The following is a 21,597-nucleotide window of genomic DNA, read 5'->3' as shown; positions in this document are numbered from 1 at the left end:
AGATAAATATTTTGCTCTTTAAAAATCATTTATTCTAATAAAGTTTTGATCAATCGTTAATTTTAATCGCCAAGACGAGACTCGTCGAATTTACCTGTAGGATCAGACTGAAGGGCAGTGTCGCACTGGGGAGCCGACCAGGGGTCGTAAACCCTACCATGTTTCCACGGCTCTTCACAGTTGGCGCAGATACCCATCATTGGCTCGTCCTCGGCGCACACCTTGAAGCAGCACTCGCTGTCATCGCTGTTGTGCAACGCCCTCGCGGCCTGCTCGCCGGTCTCGGGGATATTCGGATCTGAAATCATCGCGTTTTCCAACGACCTCGTGCACGGACGGTCGAACATGAACGGTCGTCGACCATCGACCGGGAGAAATTCGTCAGGGAAAGAAAAACAAGAAGCAGAGAACTTGTCTAGCATGCACTCTAGCAACGTGTATCATTTTTCGGAGAAAACTCAAAAGCTTCGCGAGTTGTATTCATTTTTCGATACTTTCCTCAAGGGAGAGGGCTTGCGAAATATACGCGGAATGTATCGTAAAATCAAAAGCATCGTAAAGTGTGTCGTTCACATAGAGAGTTGCACTTCTGTAAAGGTCTTTCTCTGTATGTCAGTGCATTAGATTATTTCGAATGCGCAATCTTATCGTATAAGAATTTAAGTCTAGTTGATTAAAAACGAATTAATTGACACGTAACTGCTAATCTTGATTCATTAGATTTTCTAGATAAATTTAACATCGATTAATTCGAAAGCAATTTTTTTTTAAATAATTCTCACATTAGCAACTGATAAACAAATTTTATAAAAATAAACTATAAAAATAAACTATTAATGATCAAAAATCAAATTTCTAATCAATTATCTATTTGTAAATTAAATTCGCTGCACGATTAACATTGCAAATAACTAAAATTTATGCAACGAGCTAAACTTTATTTATTCTTTATTCTATTTCGTTTTATATTTTCACATTTTCCTTTTTCTTTTAAAGTGTATACTTTTTCATATTTATATTTTTTTCTCTCGCAGCTAAGCATTTATATCATCTTAAATTCTGCATTTTAAATCGAGTTGCGAGGAGATGGCATGAAATAACGAAAGAAAGAAAGATTTCCAAGATTTCATTACGTAAATGCGATAGCGAATAGTGAAGAGTTGAATTGCATTCGAGTCAGGATTACATCAGCCAGGACGATCTTGGGATGACGGTGGGACAAAAGGAATGCTCGATAAAGCGTCCGGTCTTCCAATAACCATACGACACGCGTCCCATTTAACGCGGTTTATACCCAAAAGTACGCGGCATTCCTTCGCCATTTACGATCGCCGCACGAAGAGGAAAAAAAAAAAACGAGAAAATACATCGAGATATTCGATGGTTCGACATGCGCTCGATAATATCAACCCTTTACGCTCCACACGACGATATAAAGAGAGGAAATTCCTCCGACATCGTATAAAATTACACGGTCAATTTCTCCCATAGAAAGGAAGACGTAAATTATTACATTTATTTTCCTTTTTCAGCGATAATTAATAATTATCACACTATTATATATATCATTAATATCATTAATTAATAAATGTATTTTATATATGAGAATGTATTTTATATATAAATATCTTTCTTTATTTACTATATTTTTAATACTTATTCATATCAGAATATCCGTAAAGAATCAAAATTACCGAATCAGCCGAGTTAAAAAACGGGATATGCTGGATGAAAAAACAAAAATGTGAAGATAGAAATGCGTGCGCGAGTGAAAAAAATTTATGTATTATTCGTTTTGTTATGGGAAATTACGCAAGTCTAAAACATCATTGGTCACTTTATGGTGTACGCAATAACAATTTAAATGAGGATGCAGCGCAAACGCGTAAATTCATTGAGACCCGCATTGTTTCGCGAAGCTTATATGAAGGGCGTTTCACCACACCCAGGTTGTTTATGCGCTCCTACGTCCTCATGCAAATTTATATCTCTTAATTAAAATGAACGTAGTTGTGCGAAAGAACGAAACTGATTCGATGTACGTCGCTTCGCAAATTTGTGCGAAGCAAGTAGGGTGCCAGCGAACATTTTTACCCTTTCTTCAAGATTCGTCAAGAAGACGGTTCGTCGAAAGAGAGAAAACAACTCAACTGAATCAAGCACGGTAACTTTGCTATGCTTTCGATTAACTTCGTTTTTTATCTTTTTTTTTTTGTTTTTTTTTTACCTCTGCAAAGAAAGGTGGGTTCGCCGGCGTATTGCGTGGGGTACGCGGGGGCACGATCGCCCGGAAGTAAGTAGGGGCAACGTTGCTCCACGAACTGGCAGAAGGATCGGCAGGGCCTTAGTCTGGGGCCGTTCCGACTGCCCCCCGGGGTTTCCGCGTCCGTCGGTCCCCCGTGAGCAAAGTAAGGCACCAGGGAGCTGCACACCCATTTCCTATACGCCTCCTGCAATCAGAATCGTTATGTCCTGATTAGTCGAATTTTCTGTAATTGTTCGCGATGTATGATATTTTTTTGAATCAGTTATTAATGGAATCTCGAGAAGGAAAAAAGAAGCTGAAAGTTGAGTCAAAGAGTTTGTTCTTGTTGATCAATATAATTTAATATTTCTACAATTAAGTATAATTAATTAATTAGTTTTTTATCGAATTAACAATGGCATAACTAGAATATCAATTATTTAATACTAATATAAACATATTATTATTATATAAACAATTAATAATAATTAATTTCTCGTATATTCTTGACTTGTATAATCATACAATATTGTGTAATTAATAAATCGTGTATAAGTTAATTTTTAATTTGTAGCCATTCATACATAAAACATGCAAAGTAAAATTTTATATATTATTTGTTAGTTGAAAAAAAACTATACGCAAAATAATTTATGAGGATTTGTATATTATAATTGTAGAAAGAAGAACTAAACTTTTAAGAAGATTTTTCAATAAAACATTTTGTATTATGGATATTTTGTACATTGGATATTTTTTTCTACACATGTGTTTTTACATTTAAGCATTTCTTTGCTATTCTGGATGCTGTTAATGCAAGTAAAAGCAATGAGACTATATTACAAAGCATAGAATAAGGGAGCTGGAAATGGTTAAATAAACGAGTTTATACGCGTTAAGCTATTATTCCTCTCCCAGCCTCCCAATTAGTATATTTTCCTATTAAACGGAGCGCTCTTCTAAAAGCGTATCTTGTTGAAACGCGTGTAAATAAATAAATCATTATTAGTATACCAATTTCGAGTAATATGTTTATTTTCAGATAATTCTATTTAATTCTCCTCATAAATTATTCTTTATGAGATTAACAGCTGTAATACTCTCTTTTTCTCTTTCTATGAAGATATACATATATATAGCACATACACATAAATAAATAAATAAATAAATATAACATTTTTATAATTTTATAAAATATATATAAAATATATATATTACATTTCATAAGATTATAAAAATATTTAACATTTCAAAATTATGTAACTATGCAAAAAATATCATTGTTAAAATATCATCCATTAATGATTTATGCAAATACATAAGTATCAATTGCAAGCTTTATCGAAAATGTAATGTCGCGGCAAGATTCGATATTTCAATCACGCTACTTAAAATTGTAATAAAAATTAATGCAAAGATGATTCTCGCGTTATTCCTAATCAAATCACACGGGTATAGGTCAGATCCATTTTTAAAACAAAAGCTGATGGCAAAAGACAAGACGTCAATGCCGATTCATTCGTTCGTCCGTCTAAATTAGCCGTCTCCTATGGGACAGACTACCGGTTTACGAGCGTCTCAGGCTTTTCGAGGATTACTTGTCAAATATCAAGAAATCTCCGGGGCCAAACCGATGAGGTCGAAATAGGCAATAAGGTGGGTCAGTTATCTGACCTACATCTTTAAAATATGACGATCGCTCTAGCGCATCCTTTCGAAATGTGCTATAATTATATATTGACATGCAATCTTTTATCCGCGCATCAAATCAATCCCAGTGTCTATCGAATGTCATACAATTCCCAATACTGTTAAATGCAGAGCACTTTAACCATCTCTTGGGAAAGATATGAACAAGCATTGGAAGTGGATATACATGATCAAAAATTAAATCCATATACCGTTAATATACTTAATTCGATCGAATATAGAATAGGTACTTTAATTAATAGCCTTCTAATCTCAAAAATGACACAAAAATAGCCTTGAAAAAAAAAGAAATACATATATGTATATATCTACATAAATGATATATATATATATATATATATATATATATATATATATATCCTGTGTTTAATCATTCTGCGTACCAGGCAGAGAAAACTTTATCCACGATGAAATATGTCCTCGACGCAAATTTAATCCTCCGTTTATCGAGATCTTTTGATTTTCAACGAACCGTAAACGATTAATCATCAAATGAATCCTTTACCTAGCAAAACGAGCCTAATAACACACTTCAATTAGCAGAATTAATTTTTCGCTACTACATGAAGCGCGAATTGAGTGAAGAGATTGCGCAGAGATAAAGAGATATCGTTCTCAAAACACCCGGTAGATTCGGTTCTTTTGTGTCGCTTCTCGAGAGAAGTTTATTAAATTCGCAGTGTATGTATTATATTACTCGCGTGCACGCTCGGAAAAAAGAGAGTAGACGTCAAAAGCATCGCGAGAGGCTGTTGGAACGTCGCTTCTCTCCGCTGGGAAAATGTTCCATATTAAACTCTACCGAGACAGAAGCACAACTGTATTATAGTAAGCGTAAGCAAAGTTCCGGATCACACATACAGATTCGAATTTATAAATAGACTAATCTTAGTGTATGGTATAAAGGCTCGAAACTCGGTGTTTCTTCTCCTTCGTTTTTCAAATATATCATTTAAAGAAAGAGAGAGAGAGAGAGAGAGAGAGAGAGAGAGAGAGAGAGAGAGAGAGAGAGAGAGAGAGAGAAAGCTAGTTATAAATAATATGTCCAGAGATATGTCCAACTATTTTAAAAATATTTAAAATATTAAATATTTTATTTCACATTTTAAATCTTTTATTTCACTGTTGGAGACATTATACATATATAGATACAGAATTTCAATTCTCTTCGTCGCAAATATCTTTTAAAACACATTTAAAAATGATGACATTTAGGATAGTCAAAGCTTAAAGCTTTATATATTGAAAAGGGAGAAGGTGCCTGGTGCACCATCTTAAAAGGTAGTAATAACTAATTCAAATATCTAACTTTTTAAATATTTCACTTTCCGGATTATACGGAATTTGTCTCGTTGAAAATATCACCTAAAACGCATTTAAGAATGTTCAAGGATTTGCGTCTCTAAAAGCAACGAGGAATACTTAAAAAATTTACGTTAAAATCATGCATTAATCGAGAGTTTGTTGTATCTATCATCCATAAACGGATATTCTCATAAAATTTTGCGAGAGAAAACGCGAATCCAATTATGCAACTCTGTCATTCGCACGCATTGTTGAAGATTCGATCGAGAAAAATCAATTCAAAATTCGCGCAAAGCGTCGCCCGAACAGTCGACGTAACAATGGACATCGATGACTGTTCTTGAGAGATATTCCACGAGACGATGCATATATTGAACCTATCGAGTATCATATATATGCTTCGTTGCAATTGCATTCAAGATGCAATTTTTGGCTGTAGCGAATAATAAGCGTGAATCCTCGACTTGCTATAACGTAAAAATATTCTATTGCAAAAAATATAAATTAATATGAACATTTTGTCACAACTAAATTAGAATGAATTAATCAGATTAAAATTTTCACGGTATACCTTTGAAATGCTTTAGCATTTAAATTTTTAATATGCATTGTAATTTAAAGTGCTCCATATCTTTTAATCTTCGAGGAATCGCTAATTTGCGAAGAGGTCTTTTGATCAGATTTGTATATCAGAAGTTCCGGTTTTTTTTTCACAAAGAAAATATTGAGATGTATCTCCAGATTGATCGAAATAGTTGGCACCTTCAAATTAATCAAACAAGAAATGTTTTTCGCGATACATAGCGAAGATTCATTTCCGACTCTTCTGTCGCATCGTTGCTAGAATATTCGTTGCTAGGATATTTGTCGGTAATGACACGATGTGGAGGCGGGGATGGCTAGGAGGGTTTAATAGGACAGCGTGAGGAATAACCAGGACGGTAGATGCGCAAATATACAAACGGCGCAATAAAGGATACATGGAAGGATACGAAGGCGAGAAGGTGAGGGAGGAAAGATAGGTTACGATATTATTCCATGATTACCTGAATAATAATAAAAGTTGTAATATTCTGAAATGTATTAACATTTATATTCTTAATATACAAGGCCCCCGTGTCAAAAAATAGCATCAAAATAATATCATATGTTCCATAGTAATCATCATTTCGTGATAGTATTCTTTTTAGAGAAAACGTACATACTTGTAATCATAACGATTTCTCTCATCTGTCGAGCGTTAGATAGTTCTTCCCTTTTCCTATTTTTTCCTCCTTTCCAAATAGCAAACATAAGAGATATCTGGAAATCTTCTACGTGATTGGTTCTCGCGCGGATTGAGGCTGCGATTGCCGCATCGAACATATATCTCCTTCATTCTGTCCTCTTCTTTAATGCGAATGGTTTGTCATAGGTTTTACCTTCGACGCTATAGCCTCTTTCTCGAACAAGAAAGCGAAGAGAGAGAAAGAGAAAAAAGAAAGAGAGAGACAATATGGCAAGGTGGCTCCGCTAGCAGAAAGATAGGTACCTACAGCTGAAGTGCCCTCCAAGCTGGCTGACCCAATTCTCTCTTTTACTCTTCGACAACTATCCCACGTTAGTACAAACCAGGCACAGATGCGAATATTTCTGCCTTCTCTCTTTTTAACTCATCCATTCCCCCGTATGTTTTAATCCTGGCCCTCTTTCTTTGTGTGAGGCGTTTCTCGTTATTTAATTCCATCTCTTTCTCCATTCTTCTCGAATATTATTCCATAATAATTATAAAAATATTGGACTATTATCGCTTAATTCTCTGTAAATCTATTATCGTTAAATTTCTTTTATCTATTTATTTTTAATTGGGATTTGAGAGGAGATGCAGAACGTTTACTGTATACTTTGCACAATGCTTTCAATTTGTTTGGGAATTCCAATAGCGCAGTGAAACTTTGTATATGCACAGATTTTTTTAAATAATAAAATTTTTTTAATATTAAAGACAAAAGTAAACAGTTGAGGCAGATTCGAAAAGAAGGAAAAGCAACAGGCGAACAAAACAATGATACATTGCATAACATATGTCAAACATATCTTAAGTTATATTAAAATATATCCAAACTATTAAATTAATTTGAACTATTAAATCGTGTTACATTACACAACTAAATAACTTTGAAATAATTTTGAAATAGCAAGAATATTTAAAAGTTTTATTTTTTAATTAATTAATTTAATACATGTATTATAAAGATCTTTAATTTCATCGATTTAAATTTGTAACCACACATTCCATGCAACATTTTTTTTATAAATAAATCTATATAAAATCTATATAAATCTATATAAAATCTATATAAATCTATATAAAAATTATAATAAATATATATAAAAATTATATTAAATAAATCTATAAAAAATTTCTTATTTCTGTATGTGCTTTGTGTACATTTCTAAAAATTCGAGAAATGAATTGCGGAAGTATTAGATGCCGAAATTCGTGTGTCGCAGAGAATATGACCTTCCCTAAGGGAGGATGAGTTTTCGAATAAAAAAGGAATTCCCTCCAAAGGCTTCCGACACAATAGTAATGAAATGACAACGCAATCGACGTGGGAAAATCCTAGCGCCCCAGTAAAAGAAAGGTCGAGTATTCTCTCCTGTCCCGGCTACCCCCGCAGTCAAGACCAATCGTTATTGCGTAATCTGCTGGCGTGTGGTCTTATCTAATCGATAACGACCCGTTGCTTTCAGGCAAAGTTAAAAATTAAAACAGCTGTTTAAACAGTCTTAATCGCGTTAAAAAATGAAATAAAGGATGGAAAATCATAAAAAGAGACTGCAATCAAGAAGAGTGACTACTGCAGTTTGACTGCTCGGAAAAATCGCGCAACGTGCGTCGATTAATTATTAGAGGGGGGTAATTTTGAAGAATAATGCTGCATTAACATATTTCGCAAAATAAATGCACCTTTTTCGTCCGAGTTTTATCACCGCTTTTATGCGCATACAAATGAAGTCTGTTGTAAAGTTTTAAATTCGGTCTTACATTTTTCTTAAGAGATCCCAAAATGGACACGTTTCTTTGCTTGTCTTGTATTTTTCTTTGCACCGTTTGCCTTCTTTCTCGCTTCGTGAAGCTCTGAGAAGCGGGTCATAAGTCATACTCGAAACTAACTCACAAGAAAAGTCTCAAAGTTAAAAATACATTCTATTCTAGAATTATATAAATTCTTCGAAACACGATGTACGTTTAGAAAATGGAATTGTCTAATTGATTTTCACAGTTTTTCCACGACAAGAAATGCCATCGAATCGTTATTTATAAAATAGATTATCTATTTTTACCTATTTTATCATCTATTTTTTAAGAATCATCGCCACCGATAGATACATTCCGGAGTGCGACGAGAGTTTGTAAAGGGGTTAAACGAGACCTCGGGGAGAAATCGACAAACATGAGAAAGGAAAAATCAGAGCGCGAGCATCGAAGAGAGGAAAAACTTTTAACTATGCACGGAAGAAAGGAACCCATCTACGAGAGACAGGACAGGGTGATGTACAACGTGACATAATATAAATAAGAGAACGGTGGTCGCCTGTCGAGGCTGCGACAGCAGAGGGACACGTCGGCGTCGTCGAACATCGTCGACGTATCGGATCGGGATATCAAGGGGGGTTTTAACGCGGTACGAGGGGGGGTGACCGGATGGAAAAGGGGGTGGTCGCGCGGCAAAAGCAATGCCCTCAGTCAGGGTGACCCAGTTACCTGGCCTATATTTATCCCCCTTCCCTCCTCCTTCTTTCCCGCCAACCCAAAATCCACGCGCTTGCTCGCCACCATTTCCTCTCGACTCATCCTCGCGCTTCGTAGCCGCCGTCGTCGTCAACGTCGTCCTCCCAGATCCGTTCTCTCCTTTTCTCTCTCTCTTTCTCCTTTCCTCTCTTTGTCTTTCGCTGCGATTCTCCCTTCAAATCCTCCAGTGTAGGACGCAACTGGGGAAGACTATTATTATATGCGCTCGCGTGCCTTCCATCCCCTCAAAATCCGACTATCGTCGCAATCCTTGTTTTCCTTGTTTCTCTTTTCTGTATCCCTCCCTCTTTTCCGACTCCAGAAACAACTTTGCCGCTTGCGGAAAGTTGGACTCATTATGTAGTGATTTACGAACGAGATAATGGAGCTTGGCAACCATCGACTCGATGGGGAAATCCGCTTGTATCGCACAAACCCTCTGGTCGAACACGGGCGATCGATCACCGGAGCGGAAGTAGAAAATCCGTTTGTTTTATTCCGTGCTCGAATATGTTGTCAAATTTTATTTTATTTTTAGAAAGTTCACTTATTTTCCATGTAAATTACAAAAAATTCGAGATATCTGGTTTTACTTGACTCTTAACACGAGATAAAACGTTTGTAATTAACTGCTATTTTGTTTCAGAGATAGAAATACATGTTAAGTTAAAACTTTATATATTTTAATGAGACTTTTATCATAAATATATATTTAACTTATATATGAGAGAAATTTTATGTCATATTTGATTAAATTTATGTATATTTGGCTTCTCTAATGTTAATGCAAACAATTGATAATATCATGTGATATTGATAAACAGTAATCTAATAACCCTCTCGTAACCCGATTAATAAACAATTGCACCAACTAACTTCTCATAAAAAAGCGCATCCCATGATAACGATTTTAACGAAATGGACGAGAATGAAAAAAAGAAGAAGAAGAAAAGAGAAAGAAGAATCGCACAATTAATCCGGGAAGTCGATCCGCGACGGAGGGATGGAAAAGATCGTCCAAATACTGGTGGTATAATTGGATTCCGCTACGCCCCGAGTCACTCATTTGCCGACCATCGACGTCGTTGTTTCCTGCTCGGTTCTTCTCCCTCTTTCTTTTCCTTTGCTTTTTAATTCGCATCGAATCCTCCCTGAAGAGAGGGCACTCTTCCTGTGATGTTAAACTTATGGTTGGCACGTCCAGAAACCTCCCAGGAACGTTCGCGATGTATATAATTACTAACAAGCATATTGGCACACCTCGACCGGCATATCACGCTAATTGCGTATGTGTACACGACACGCTAATATCTATCCAATATCTATCCCTTATCACGAATTGAGAGTCGATATCTATCGCGTGCGCGATACCAATTCGACAGCCTGTAAATTACACTAGGTGGATCAATGCGATCGTATTACTCTATCGAAAATAACAAACGCAACTAGTCAACGAATAAACATTCGTTGTTCATCCGATTACTTATCGCCGAGCGATGCGTGCTTATTTCATACGCATGAGTAAATCCATATAAATAGAAAAGGGCGCGTTTAATTAAATTTGTGTAATTAAATTTGTGTTTTCGCAAACTGTTTAGAATTCGCGAGGAGTCGAGAATTTCGGAATATTTTAAATCTTATACTCACGAGACTTTAATATCTCGCGCAAGAGGCAATCAATCTAAATATGCTCGTATCTCTCTACTTTTGTTCCGACTTTGGAATTCAAATCTACGACTTTAGAATTGGTAATAATATTAATAACGATAGAGGTTGCTAACATAATTTGTTAAGGAATTTATTATTAAAATTAAGGTCAAGAGTTTATACCGGGGAATTGGATTGTACGTCCGAGTATTCTCTCATCAATGTCCGATTTTCCGACGATGTATAATAAATCCACAACATAACAGGACGAATTTGCAAGTATCGAATTCTAATATTGCTGCCCACCGCTCGCCAATTGGTTGCGTTTCAAGTGGTGAGCTCGAATTTTCGATCGACGAATATTTTCCGCAATATTAATAGAAAAACATTTCATTTCGCAGATCCGCTATTATTTCCGGTATTCTATACGTGTCCGCTCACACGAGTGTCGTCGATCTGGAATGCGAATGCAATGTGACCACGCATGCAATAATTCGCTCGAAAAAAGAAGTCCAAGGGGAAGAGAGAGCCGGAAATATGCGAAAAGCGAAAAGGTTTAGGGATTCAATACCGAGCGGTTTTCGTATTCGCGCCGTTCACAATCCGTTACTGAAAATCGAAGTCATTGCCCGGAAATTTGACGCTACGGCCCGGCCAACTGAAACTGAAATCAATAAATAATCAATAAAAAAAAATTCAAATTAATTCGATGCGCTCATCTCCTCGTATCATTTCATCCTGCAAAGTATTAATTCCATAAAGCATGAAACATCGCGTCAAATTCTAAACTAAATAAAAATAAAAAAACGAGTATAATCAAGAATTCACGAAATAATTCCATCCAGAGTTTCTTTCTTATCTTACTAATTAAAATTGAAATATAATTGGAGTAAGACGTAAGTTAAAATAACGCCGATTAGCTTCTTACTCTCATCTAATTCTTCAGGAATTTCTTCAGATAAAGAAAGAGAACATAATGAATTCTTCCTCTCTTTTTATCTAATACAGTCTGCGCGAGCAAAAGATCGTGAGATCGGGTGATTTAAAGGAGAGAATCCTTCGCGCTTTATGGAATGACGCGAATCGCACGTCAACGTGCAGCTCACTTACAGCTCGATAGAGCCACCGCAGTTGTTGGCAAGACAATTGCCTGGAAGACGGCAAGTGTCACTTTTATATACACACAAAGCAGAGTGCACGCGAGACAAAGAGGAGCCTTTTACGCTTCGACGCCTTTTAACGCGCCTTGAATCAAGAATTCACATCGTTTCCACCGAATGAACGACTCGCGCTTCGATAATTCGGAGTTTCTTGTTCGCTAATTGCCCTCTAAATTGTTAATTCATGTGTGGATATAAATTTATTCTATAAAAATAGCGTAGATGAGACTTATCCTGATTAAAAAAATTATGATTAAAATGACGTAAGAAAAAATTAAGAAATTCAGATTTAGTTTTTATGGTGTATAATATAAACATTCTTGATACAGCATAAGTTGTTACTTTAATATTAGCTATTCAATTATGCAAATATGAAAATTCGAAAATTCGAGCTACTTGTCATGCAATGAAACTTCTTTCTCCCTCGTCTCTGAATAATATAATAAGAAATATATATGTATATTATTATATTTCCCTGATCAATCAGTCTAAACTTTGTATTTTCATGTTTTCTCACTCTAATTTAACTGAACAATTTGTGTTAATTTATTACAAAGGGAGAGAATAGCTTTCTAGCGCTGCCTTTAATAATGCTTGATCATTAAACTAATTATGAACACATGCCTGCACGCAGATGAAAAATTGTCATTTAAAAGGATTATCGATTTCTTTGACCGAGTATTTTCACAGCACAATTCTCGAGACAACGCTAATGAAATTTCATAACAAGTCAAGTTTGTGGAACAATGACCGTAAAACTTTTTTTTATTTTCTGGTCGCACTGCGGTTTTTTTCCTTTTTTCGCGATGAAATTTGAAAATGACGAAAAATCATATGCCGGAAATGAAACGCGCAAGGGAATAATATGCATACTTTCAGTTTATCGCGAGAATAAAGCAGAGTAATTTTTTACGTACATGCAGACGGCAGCACGAGAGTAAAATTAATAATGTTATCTCTCACAGAAATTTTACATCGCGATGTAAAATTGTTTAATAATAATAATAATAATATAATAACAGTATACAAATCAAATATTTAAAAAAATATATAAAATACATAAAATATTCTCTTCGTGCACAATGAATTAAATTAATTTTACGTTAAAAGATTTATAATCAATTAATATTCGGCTTAAAATATATAATCCTCACACATTCAAAAATCTAATTTATAAATCATTAATTATTTCACATATTTCATGATACTATAATAAAAGTAGAAACAGCGAGAGATATAAATTATAGTTGGTCGTTATAAAATAATAACGATCAACGATAATTTGTATTTTTCATCGTTTCCAAGATAAAGATAGAAGCAATGCCGACTGCCTCGAAGAGTTCCTAAATGGCCACTAATTTTTGTTTTTATTTTCTGTTAACGTATTATATAGAGGCGAGCTTTCTGTGTACGATGCGGTCTTTCTCGGCCTACAGCGTCGAAATCCCCGGCGTCGTTTTCGACAAAGCCGTATAATTACATTATCTGTATTTTCGACCGTATAATAGGCTTCAGCGGGAAATTCCGGTTTTCGCGTCCCGACAAGGTATTACATCGATTATTGGATATTGCGAGCCAACTCGACGACCGAATACCGAGCTCATTTTTATTGCGCCACGTCAAACTTGGGACTTAAACCTTTACAACTCGCTGCATCTTACATCTGCGATTAATAACGCATTCGCGAACGATTCTGCCAAAGCTAGCTTAATTTTTATAATTCTATTTGATGTATCATGTTTCCGCATACAAAATAAGCGGGAATATGAATTATCTCAATATCATCATCATTTGATCTGCATATATATATATATATATATATATATATATATATATATATATATACAGAGTGTCCCAGTTATCTTCCGTCATTTTTCAAAGACAGATTCCTGGGATCATTTGAAGACGATTTTTTCTCAGCGAAAATATCAATGAAAGCCATTATTTTTTGCATGTTTCCGATTTTTGTCATCATATATCTTTGCAATTAAATCTTAAATTAAAACTCAACTAAAATAAACTCTATTTAAAATTAATCAAAGAATGTGGTTTTGTTAATATTTTATTTCTACAAAGCTTAGTTTACGAAAAATCCCTTATTTCCAATCACTTATAATTCGAAAATCATTAGTACCTCGACATTTTCATTGAGGAAAAATCGTCAGATGATCCCAGGAATCTGTCTTTAAAAGATGACGGAAGATAACCCTGTATATATATATATATCTTTAAAAAAAAAAAAAGAGAGAATAAAGATTACCCCATCCATCCATGGGTGCGAAAAATAAGTTTTATTTTACCAAAAAGAAGAAGAAGAAAGTGCAAATGAAAAATCGGGATATATTTACTGGGATAGGGGGAGCGGAATGTAGACAAGCTCTATCGCCAAAAGGGATGATAAACGGTCGTGTCGCAAACATCGCGAAGTGAATAATTCTCGATCAGGGCGGGCAGGTTCAAAGTGCGCAGACCGCGATGTCGACGAGACGATGGACGAATTGAAAATGCAAATATGTAGGCAAAGGGAAAAAGGATGTCGCTATCAGCGGCCAACGCCGATGTAACCGCCGTCGACATCCCCGAATATCTACACGAGAATCGGGATGTGACGGTATGTATGGGTGGATAAATGGCGTGCGATGAATGATGGGCCCGATCTTTTCGGGAAACGCTTGTCGAAGCTGTCGGATTTAAGATGAACGTCAACTTTTGTACGATTTAAATGTCGCACGTCAAATCTAAATGTGAAAGAATTTCCCTCCCCAGCGCGATTTTTCGTAAAATAAAAATTATTTTTTCCATATATCGCGTCATAAAAATTCTTTATGTATTGTACCTATATAAATATATGCTCTATATAAGTGAGTACAAATTCATATTACGATATTTTTCATCAAAAAAAATAAGCATTTTTTGGAAAAATTGTTAAAGATGCATTATTTTTCGAGATATTTTATTTTCAATATGTTGGCACAATGCATCTGCTGTTTCTTAATTCTTCGTGTAAAAATTTTAATAAATGATTAGATCTATAATATTTATATTTTTGCATAATAAAACACTTGAAAAAATTTTATTTAATTTTTTTGAAAAACGTCATAATTTTTTATATAGGAACAGATATATTATATAGAATATAAATAATCACCTCCGACATGAAATATCTTCAAAGCGGAACCGCCGATGTATTCGGCAACTGCAGAGGAGATACCTCGCGTTTTTCGAATCGAAATCGCGCGCACGTGCGGAACGCAACAGTTTGCGTAAAACCTCGGGGAAACGCATGAGTGAATCGGGTTTCCAGCTAGATCGCGTATCCTCTTCACTATCTCTCTTTCTATCTAAAATCGAAACCATTGACGTGCGTGACGTACGATCTCGCACAATTAATTACCGCAAAACGCATTCATCTCTCCTATGCATTCTTTCCCCCCCCTTCCCCCCCTCTCTCTCTCTCTCTTTCTCGTTCGAGGCTGTAACTGATGCACTATCTGCAACTGTAAGCGGCTGTTAGATGCAACGCTTGGTCATACCAAATGAATTGATACACCGCGACTGTAAAAGCCGTAACCGCCGCGTATATCGAGTTCGTGTATCAAGTTCGTAATAAACGCGGACCGCGAACGAATTTCCAGCGGATCGAAGTGCATCGAATAGCACCGAGTGCTGCTAAGTAACGAGTTCGCCGTTTAAAACACACCGCTGCGCTAAAGTTACGATGGGTAGAAAATTGAAGTTGATAAATTTAAATTGTGACCTAGGAGTTAATGAGTTAGTAAAAGTGCGTTAACTGCGTGTGTTAATGAGCTAACATTGCGGTGAATTCAAACGTTAAAATTCTGAGAAAAATTCTACGAATCAATCTTTCGATGCACTTCGAATCTTTGCCTCCCTCTCTTTTTTTTCTACATAAAATCTCAATGTCTGCATCGAAGATTAAAGATGTATCGAAGATTAAAGATATATTGATATGATAACGTTATACATTACACGCAGCAAAAAGAAATAAATTATATACATAAAATACTCCTTTTTCTCGCTTCTCACTAAAAACTTTTATAATATATAACATGACTTTTTAAAATGCAACATACACGAGTACGTGAAATCGTATCTGATAATACTGTGATAGTAATTGTGTGTTGCAGGAAGCACATCGACAATAAACTGCGCTGAATGCAGATGTTCGGGACACGTACGACAAAAAAAAAGAGTTATCGAATTTAGCTCATCGACACCGCGGGCGCGGTAAAGCGAAACTCGAGTAATTAATTTAAATCGAATGAAACATTTATACACGTGTATGTACATACACCGCGGGAATACATCTACAATGCATTCTCTCGACCGAGTTAAATTAAATTAAAATGATATTGTATCGATATTATCAAAAGATCCATAATTATCGAAATAACGCATTGAGGTGATGGTAATTATTGTTCTGTTGTATATCCACGGGATGCCCCACGTTAATTGGCGCGTTTAGTGTAACTGCCATACATATGCGAATCTGTATCGCGGTTATCGTTCTATTAAACGCGATAAATACTCACAAATATGTTACATTCTTTATCGTATATCCCTGTTTATGCAAAAGAATGTGAAATAATATAAGATAATGACGAATAAATAATTATAATTGTTTACGTGCTTAATAAAAATATTGCTGTATAAAAAAATATTTTCTTTTATAGTCTTAAATATATTGCGAATAAATACCGCGAACATTTACATATTTTAAGGATATCTTAGACATCACCGAGATATCTTTTAGACATGCGTACATTATCTGAAATTTTGTTATGTCACATAAATTTTTTAAATAATGAGAAGAAGATATGTATATGTGTTACATTTAACTATATTGATTTAAATATATTAGGAAAATAAGAAGAAATAGAAGAGAAGAAGTTACTTTATATTTCTATCCGGCGTTTGCAAATTTTCGTTTAAGTGATAAACTAGATAAATCGTGATTACAACACGGACCATAAATTAAAAACTGTCTCGCAAGAATCGACGATCGGCTGTAAAACACTATTTATACGCGGTGATTCGAGACGAAATCGATGCTTTGTGACGTTCGCGGCGTTCGAACGTCGAAAGTTCAAAAGCCGATACCTCAAAGGCTTACAAATATAAACGGTCTTTGTCGTCGTCCGAAAAAAACGACAACAGGAACGATTTCTTGAAGAGAAGAGCCAAGTGACGCGAAGGAATAAGAACGGAGAGAGTGTAAATCGGTTATCTATACATATATATCTATCGCGGCAAAACTTGGAGAGATTTCTGGTAACACGGTTTGACCTCATTTGCGCAGTGATCGCGCTGCATTACAAGCGAGCGCGCGTATCTGCTTGTAAACGCTCACGCTCGCTCGCTATTGAACCGAAATTGAACCGTAACGAATTTCATCATCGTGAGCGAACGGGGGATTGACGTTCGAACTTGATACACCTCCTATGTATCCATCTATTCGACCAACCTATACATCCTTCATAAAATGCAGGAATATTTCGAGCGGATTCTTTACCAACAAAACTGTTTTTTATGTATAAATCAAAACCGCACTCCTGTCCACGAAGATAAAAAATATATATAATATTATATTATAAAGATATATTATATATTATATTATAATATTATATTATAATATTTCGCGAAAAAATAAGCTATCTTCCGAAAATAAATGGTAAATTTGCACTTTACATCGACATGCTTGTCACAATTTCAGTCATTCCAACGAGTTTATGGGCTCAAACTTCAACGCTGAACAGAGGATACAAAGACTATGAAAACAATTTACACATACATCCTATTTAATCTTGTTTTCGTATTACAGTTAATTTTACACTCCAATAATGAACAGCTGTTTACCTTTATAGAAAATGTTTGAAATGGTCTGACTGCAAACCAGTAGAGTTTCTCCAACTTTCAAAGTTTCTATTTGCGAAAATTCCTATTCCTATACGTTGAGAAAGTATTTCAATGTTGGCAATAAATGAATTTTTAAAAGATTGAGGAACTCTAATACGATTGCAGGTTTGCATTCAGACAGAAGGTAGCAATTTCGAATATCCCTTATAAAAATAAACAGCTGTATATTATTAGAATGCAAAACTCGGCTATAACTAGAAAACAAGAGAGATCAAATAGGATATTTATATAAAATTTTTTGTTTCTCATATGTTTCTCATAAATAATGGTGACTAAAAATTTGTTTTTCTGTTTTATGCACACTTTATGAAATAACGTAAATTTTTAAACATACAAATTAAGAAATTGAATGAAAAACATAAATGATAAATATTAAAAAGACCGAGAATATATGTGTACGTATATGATACGGTACACGTATATGTACCGTACAGAATATATACATATATGTATAACGGCTGTTTATATATGTCAATATGCTTGAAAGACGTATGAAAATTGGAAGGGTGACGTTAAACGATCCGTGAATTGGCGGCAATGTCAAATTATTCATGATAGCTGCGTTTATAGCCACTAACACGCAGCGTTCTACTGTATAGACATGTGTATATATGTGCGGATACTGATAATAAATTATTCTTATGGGACATATATCTTATATATACGTTGCACTTTTGTTCATCTAAATCTTCATATTTTGGACACCTAACAAATCGCAATTAGATATCATAGAATTGCACCGTCAGCGTGAATCCCAGATAATTGGAGAAATTCGCGAAGAACATGCAAAAAAATGAGAAGCAAAATCGCGCGGCGAGAAAACGCGACGGAATAAAGTGTCTGTCAACGTTGATTGCTAGAGCATAATAAACGAAAACGCCGAGACATTTTTCGTCCTTGCGAGACATTATCTCGGCGTCTATTTTCCTGTATTAAATTCGTGTCTTTCGCACCATCGTCATTCACCCCAATTAAATGAAATTTCACGGCTGTTAACGCACGAATATCGATGGGGTTCAATTAGTGCGGTTCGATAATTCGAGCAAAAGAGTACAATCGAGACGCACTCATGCTAATTACGCTATTTCGGCGAACAAAAAGCTTAGCGACGTTACTTTTACAAATGAAGTCGGATGATCAAATGAAGTTGGGTGATCTCTTTAATCTTTAGTCGAGAAATATGCTTGATCGAAGAACGACAAAAAATAATAAAACACCGAGGTGAATCATTGAAATATCGCAAAATAAAAATTGCATAGAAATAAACGAAAAATATTCATTTGAATGATCGAAGCCGAACAAACGAGAAAACGCCACTGGAATTCGCGAGAGGGTTAAAGGATCGTTGATGAGGACTTCTCGTATCTCAAGTGCCTAGTCGAGTTGCTTGCAGCTTTTCCACGTAGGACACTTGGAGCTTATGTTCGCGAAAATACGAGGAGAAACGCGCGACGTATCATCTAATTTACCGAATCCTAAGAAAAGATAAGATTAACATCGAACGGAAATAGAGAACGATCAGGAAAATACTACAATACAAGTCAGAAAGAAATTTATTTTCAGCTAGTTTCAGAGAATAATTTTTGGAGCACTCATTCGGCGATTTAAAAGATCCAAAAATGGAAACATATGTTCGTCGCCGCTCGTGAAGCAGATTACGTAATTCAAATATTTGACTCAATACTAAAATATGGAATATTTGATCTCTGTGAAATGTATATTTATCTTTTCTCTTTATTCAAAATAAAATTATAGAATTTTTTAATATTTTTATTCAATATTTTTGAAATTAATATGTAAGTATTACATGCATTCGTAATATTCCCCTAAACGTGAAAATTTATACACGTCATAATATAAAGAGAATTTATCTTAATTTATCTAATACAATAAAATCTCGACATTGTTAAGAAAAATTCGCGCGAGAGGATTTTAAACATCTCGAGACTCTTATTTTTAATAATACAACAGCGGATAAAATATGTACTTTTTTACAATTGCATGTACATAAATACGGCGTGGAGAGAAGCAAAGGACTCTTCGAAATAACCGGCGGTTGCCCTGTCATCGCCGGCGCGACAGGGTAGTTTACAACGGGGGTAGCTTATTCGCTCGCCGTCATGTCGGCGGCGATGATGATAAGGAGGGGTGAGTACAACTCACCTCTCTCTCGCATAGAATCGATAATCGAAAAAGAAGCGTGTATATATACACGTTCATTAACGCGACGCCGTTACATGAGTCACTAGACGAATTTAAAGGAGCCTCCGGTCTCCATCGTAAAAGCGCGGACACGAATCGATTTGAGATGCAACGCGATACGCCTAAATATACACACATTGAGAAAAAAATCTGGTTGTATTAATTAGAAATCTGGTTCAACTAGTATGTCTATTGGAAAATGGACGAATCAGAATCATTCCTTTAAATTACTAGATGAGTATAATTAATTTCTATTAAATTTACCAAATTTTCTGGGTAATAATACTAAATTTACAAAAAAAATGGCATCACTCTGTCCACGTTTAGTTAATATAACAAGAAGTTTTATAGATTCAACTAGAAAATACTAATCAAATCCTTATAGTAAAATTTATTAAACTAGTTCTAGTTATAAGAAGTCGAGTCTTATTGTGATAACTAGAAATTCTGTTTGGTTTAATCAAAATGCCTTCTATTAAATATGTCTTGTTGGTACAATCAAAGTGTTTTTCTCAGTGCAGCGGCGATGTCCACGTAACGCGGATCCTTTGTACCTCGTCAGCGACGCGTTTCGTTTCGCACGTAATTAACCCTTTACAACGAGAAAATTGCGAAGCGATCAAGTCGCAGACAGAGCGACGTACAACGTGGCGCAGTGTTTCAAAGATTTCATTGTCTTGCTTTCATTAATGCTGGAGCGAAATTAACTGTTCGATACTCCGGAACGAATCACGTTTATTAACCATTCGCATAAAACAATACCCATGATTTACCCATGATTTACCCAACGTGTTTTTGAATAATTAAAAAAAATGTCTTGTTCGAATTAAATATTACAGTATTTGTAAATTAAACAATTTTATTTTTGCATTATCTTTTCTGCAAAATCAATATGTACAAATTTCTTTGGAATGTAATAAAAATTTTTGGAGGGTTGTTTCTCAATCTATGATGTAGTCACGTCAATTCAATGAAGCAGTATTTATATTCGCAAAAATAAGATTGCATAGATAAAAAAGGTATCGTGTTATTAATTCACATTTAAACTTATAAATGAAAACTTTTAGCTACGTAAATACAACACATCTTTTTTCTAAAAGACATTCATTTTCTCTTCGCTAAAAATTTTATAGCCTCACACGCTATCCCCGACTATCGTTAAAACAGTAAAACAGTTTAAATAAACTATCCCTCTCATTTTCTCTCTCCCTCTTTCTTTTTTTATTCGCGGTTTATCCACTTAATCCCTCTGAGAGAAAAAGTAAACGCACGAAAATCGAGTCAAATCGGTTCCGAGTCGCGGAACGTTTTGACACCTCCGCCATTCGGGCGAGGCTCAAGGGGTTCTTTCTCCCATCGGGCATCGTTTAAAACCTAACTCGTGACGTGTAAATCGTTCAACGCACCGTGTAACAGGGGTGGAATGATGCGTGCGCTGGCCCTGGTCGCCCATTGTGAGTCCGTGTGTAAATACACAGGAGGAGGAGGGAGAATCGATCGGCGGGAATTTGTGGGCGGAAGCGTCAGCGGATAGAAAATACCATGTGCGTGTGCCTGCGTATATGTGCGCCGAAACGTTTAACTTGGTCGACATGTCGACGCGAATGAGTGTA

The 21,597-nt window shown here is 35.3% G+C and overlaps 1 protein-coding gene across 1 annotated transcript in view; it reads right to left on the bottom strand.

Annotated features, from left to right (window-relative positions):
- LOC105250403 overlaps positions 1–21,597 on the bottom strand; it is a 59,324-nt gene that overhangs the window by 1,179 nt on the left and 36,548 nt on the right. The window contains exons 2-3 of the mRNA XM_025406129.1: positions 2,228–2,450; positions 95–298 (exon numbers count right to left, since the gene is read on the bottom strand). Coding sequence (XP_025261914.1) covers positions 95–298; positions 2,228–2,450 — 427 coding nt within the window. The remainder of the gene's footprint in view (positions 1–94; positions 299–2,227; positions 2,451–21,597) is intronic.

This window comes from Camponotus floridanus, unplaced genomic scaffold, assembly GCF_003227725.1.
Source record: "Camponotus floridanus strain SB8 unplaced genomic scaffold, Cflo_v7.5 scaffold134, whole genome shotgun sequence".
Classification (NCBI taxonomy): domain Eukaryota; kingdom Metazoa; phylum Arthropoda; class Insecta; order Hymenoptera; family Formicidae; genus Camponotus; species Camponotus floridanus.
Note: the sequence above shows the minus strand (reverse complement) of the source record. Positions and strands in the feature narration are given on the sequence as shown.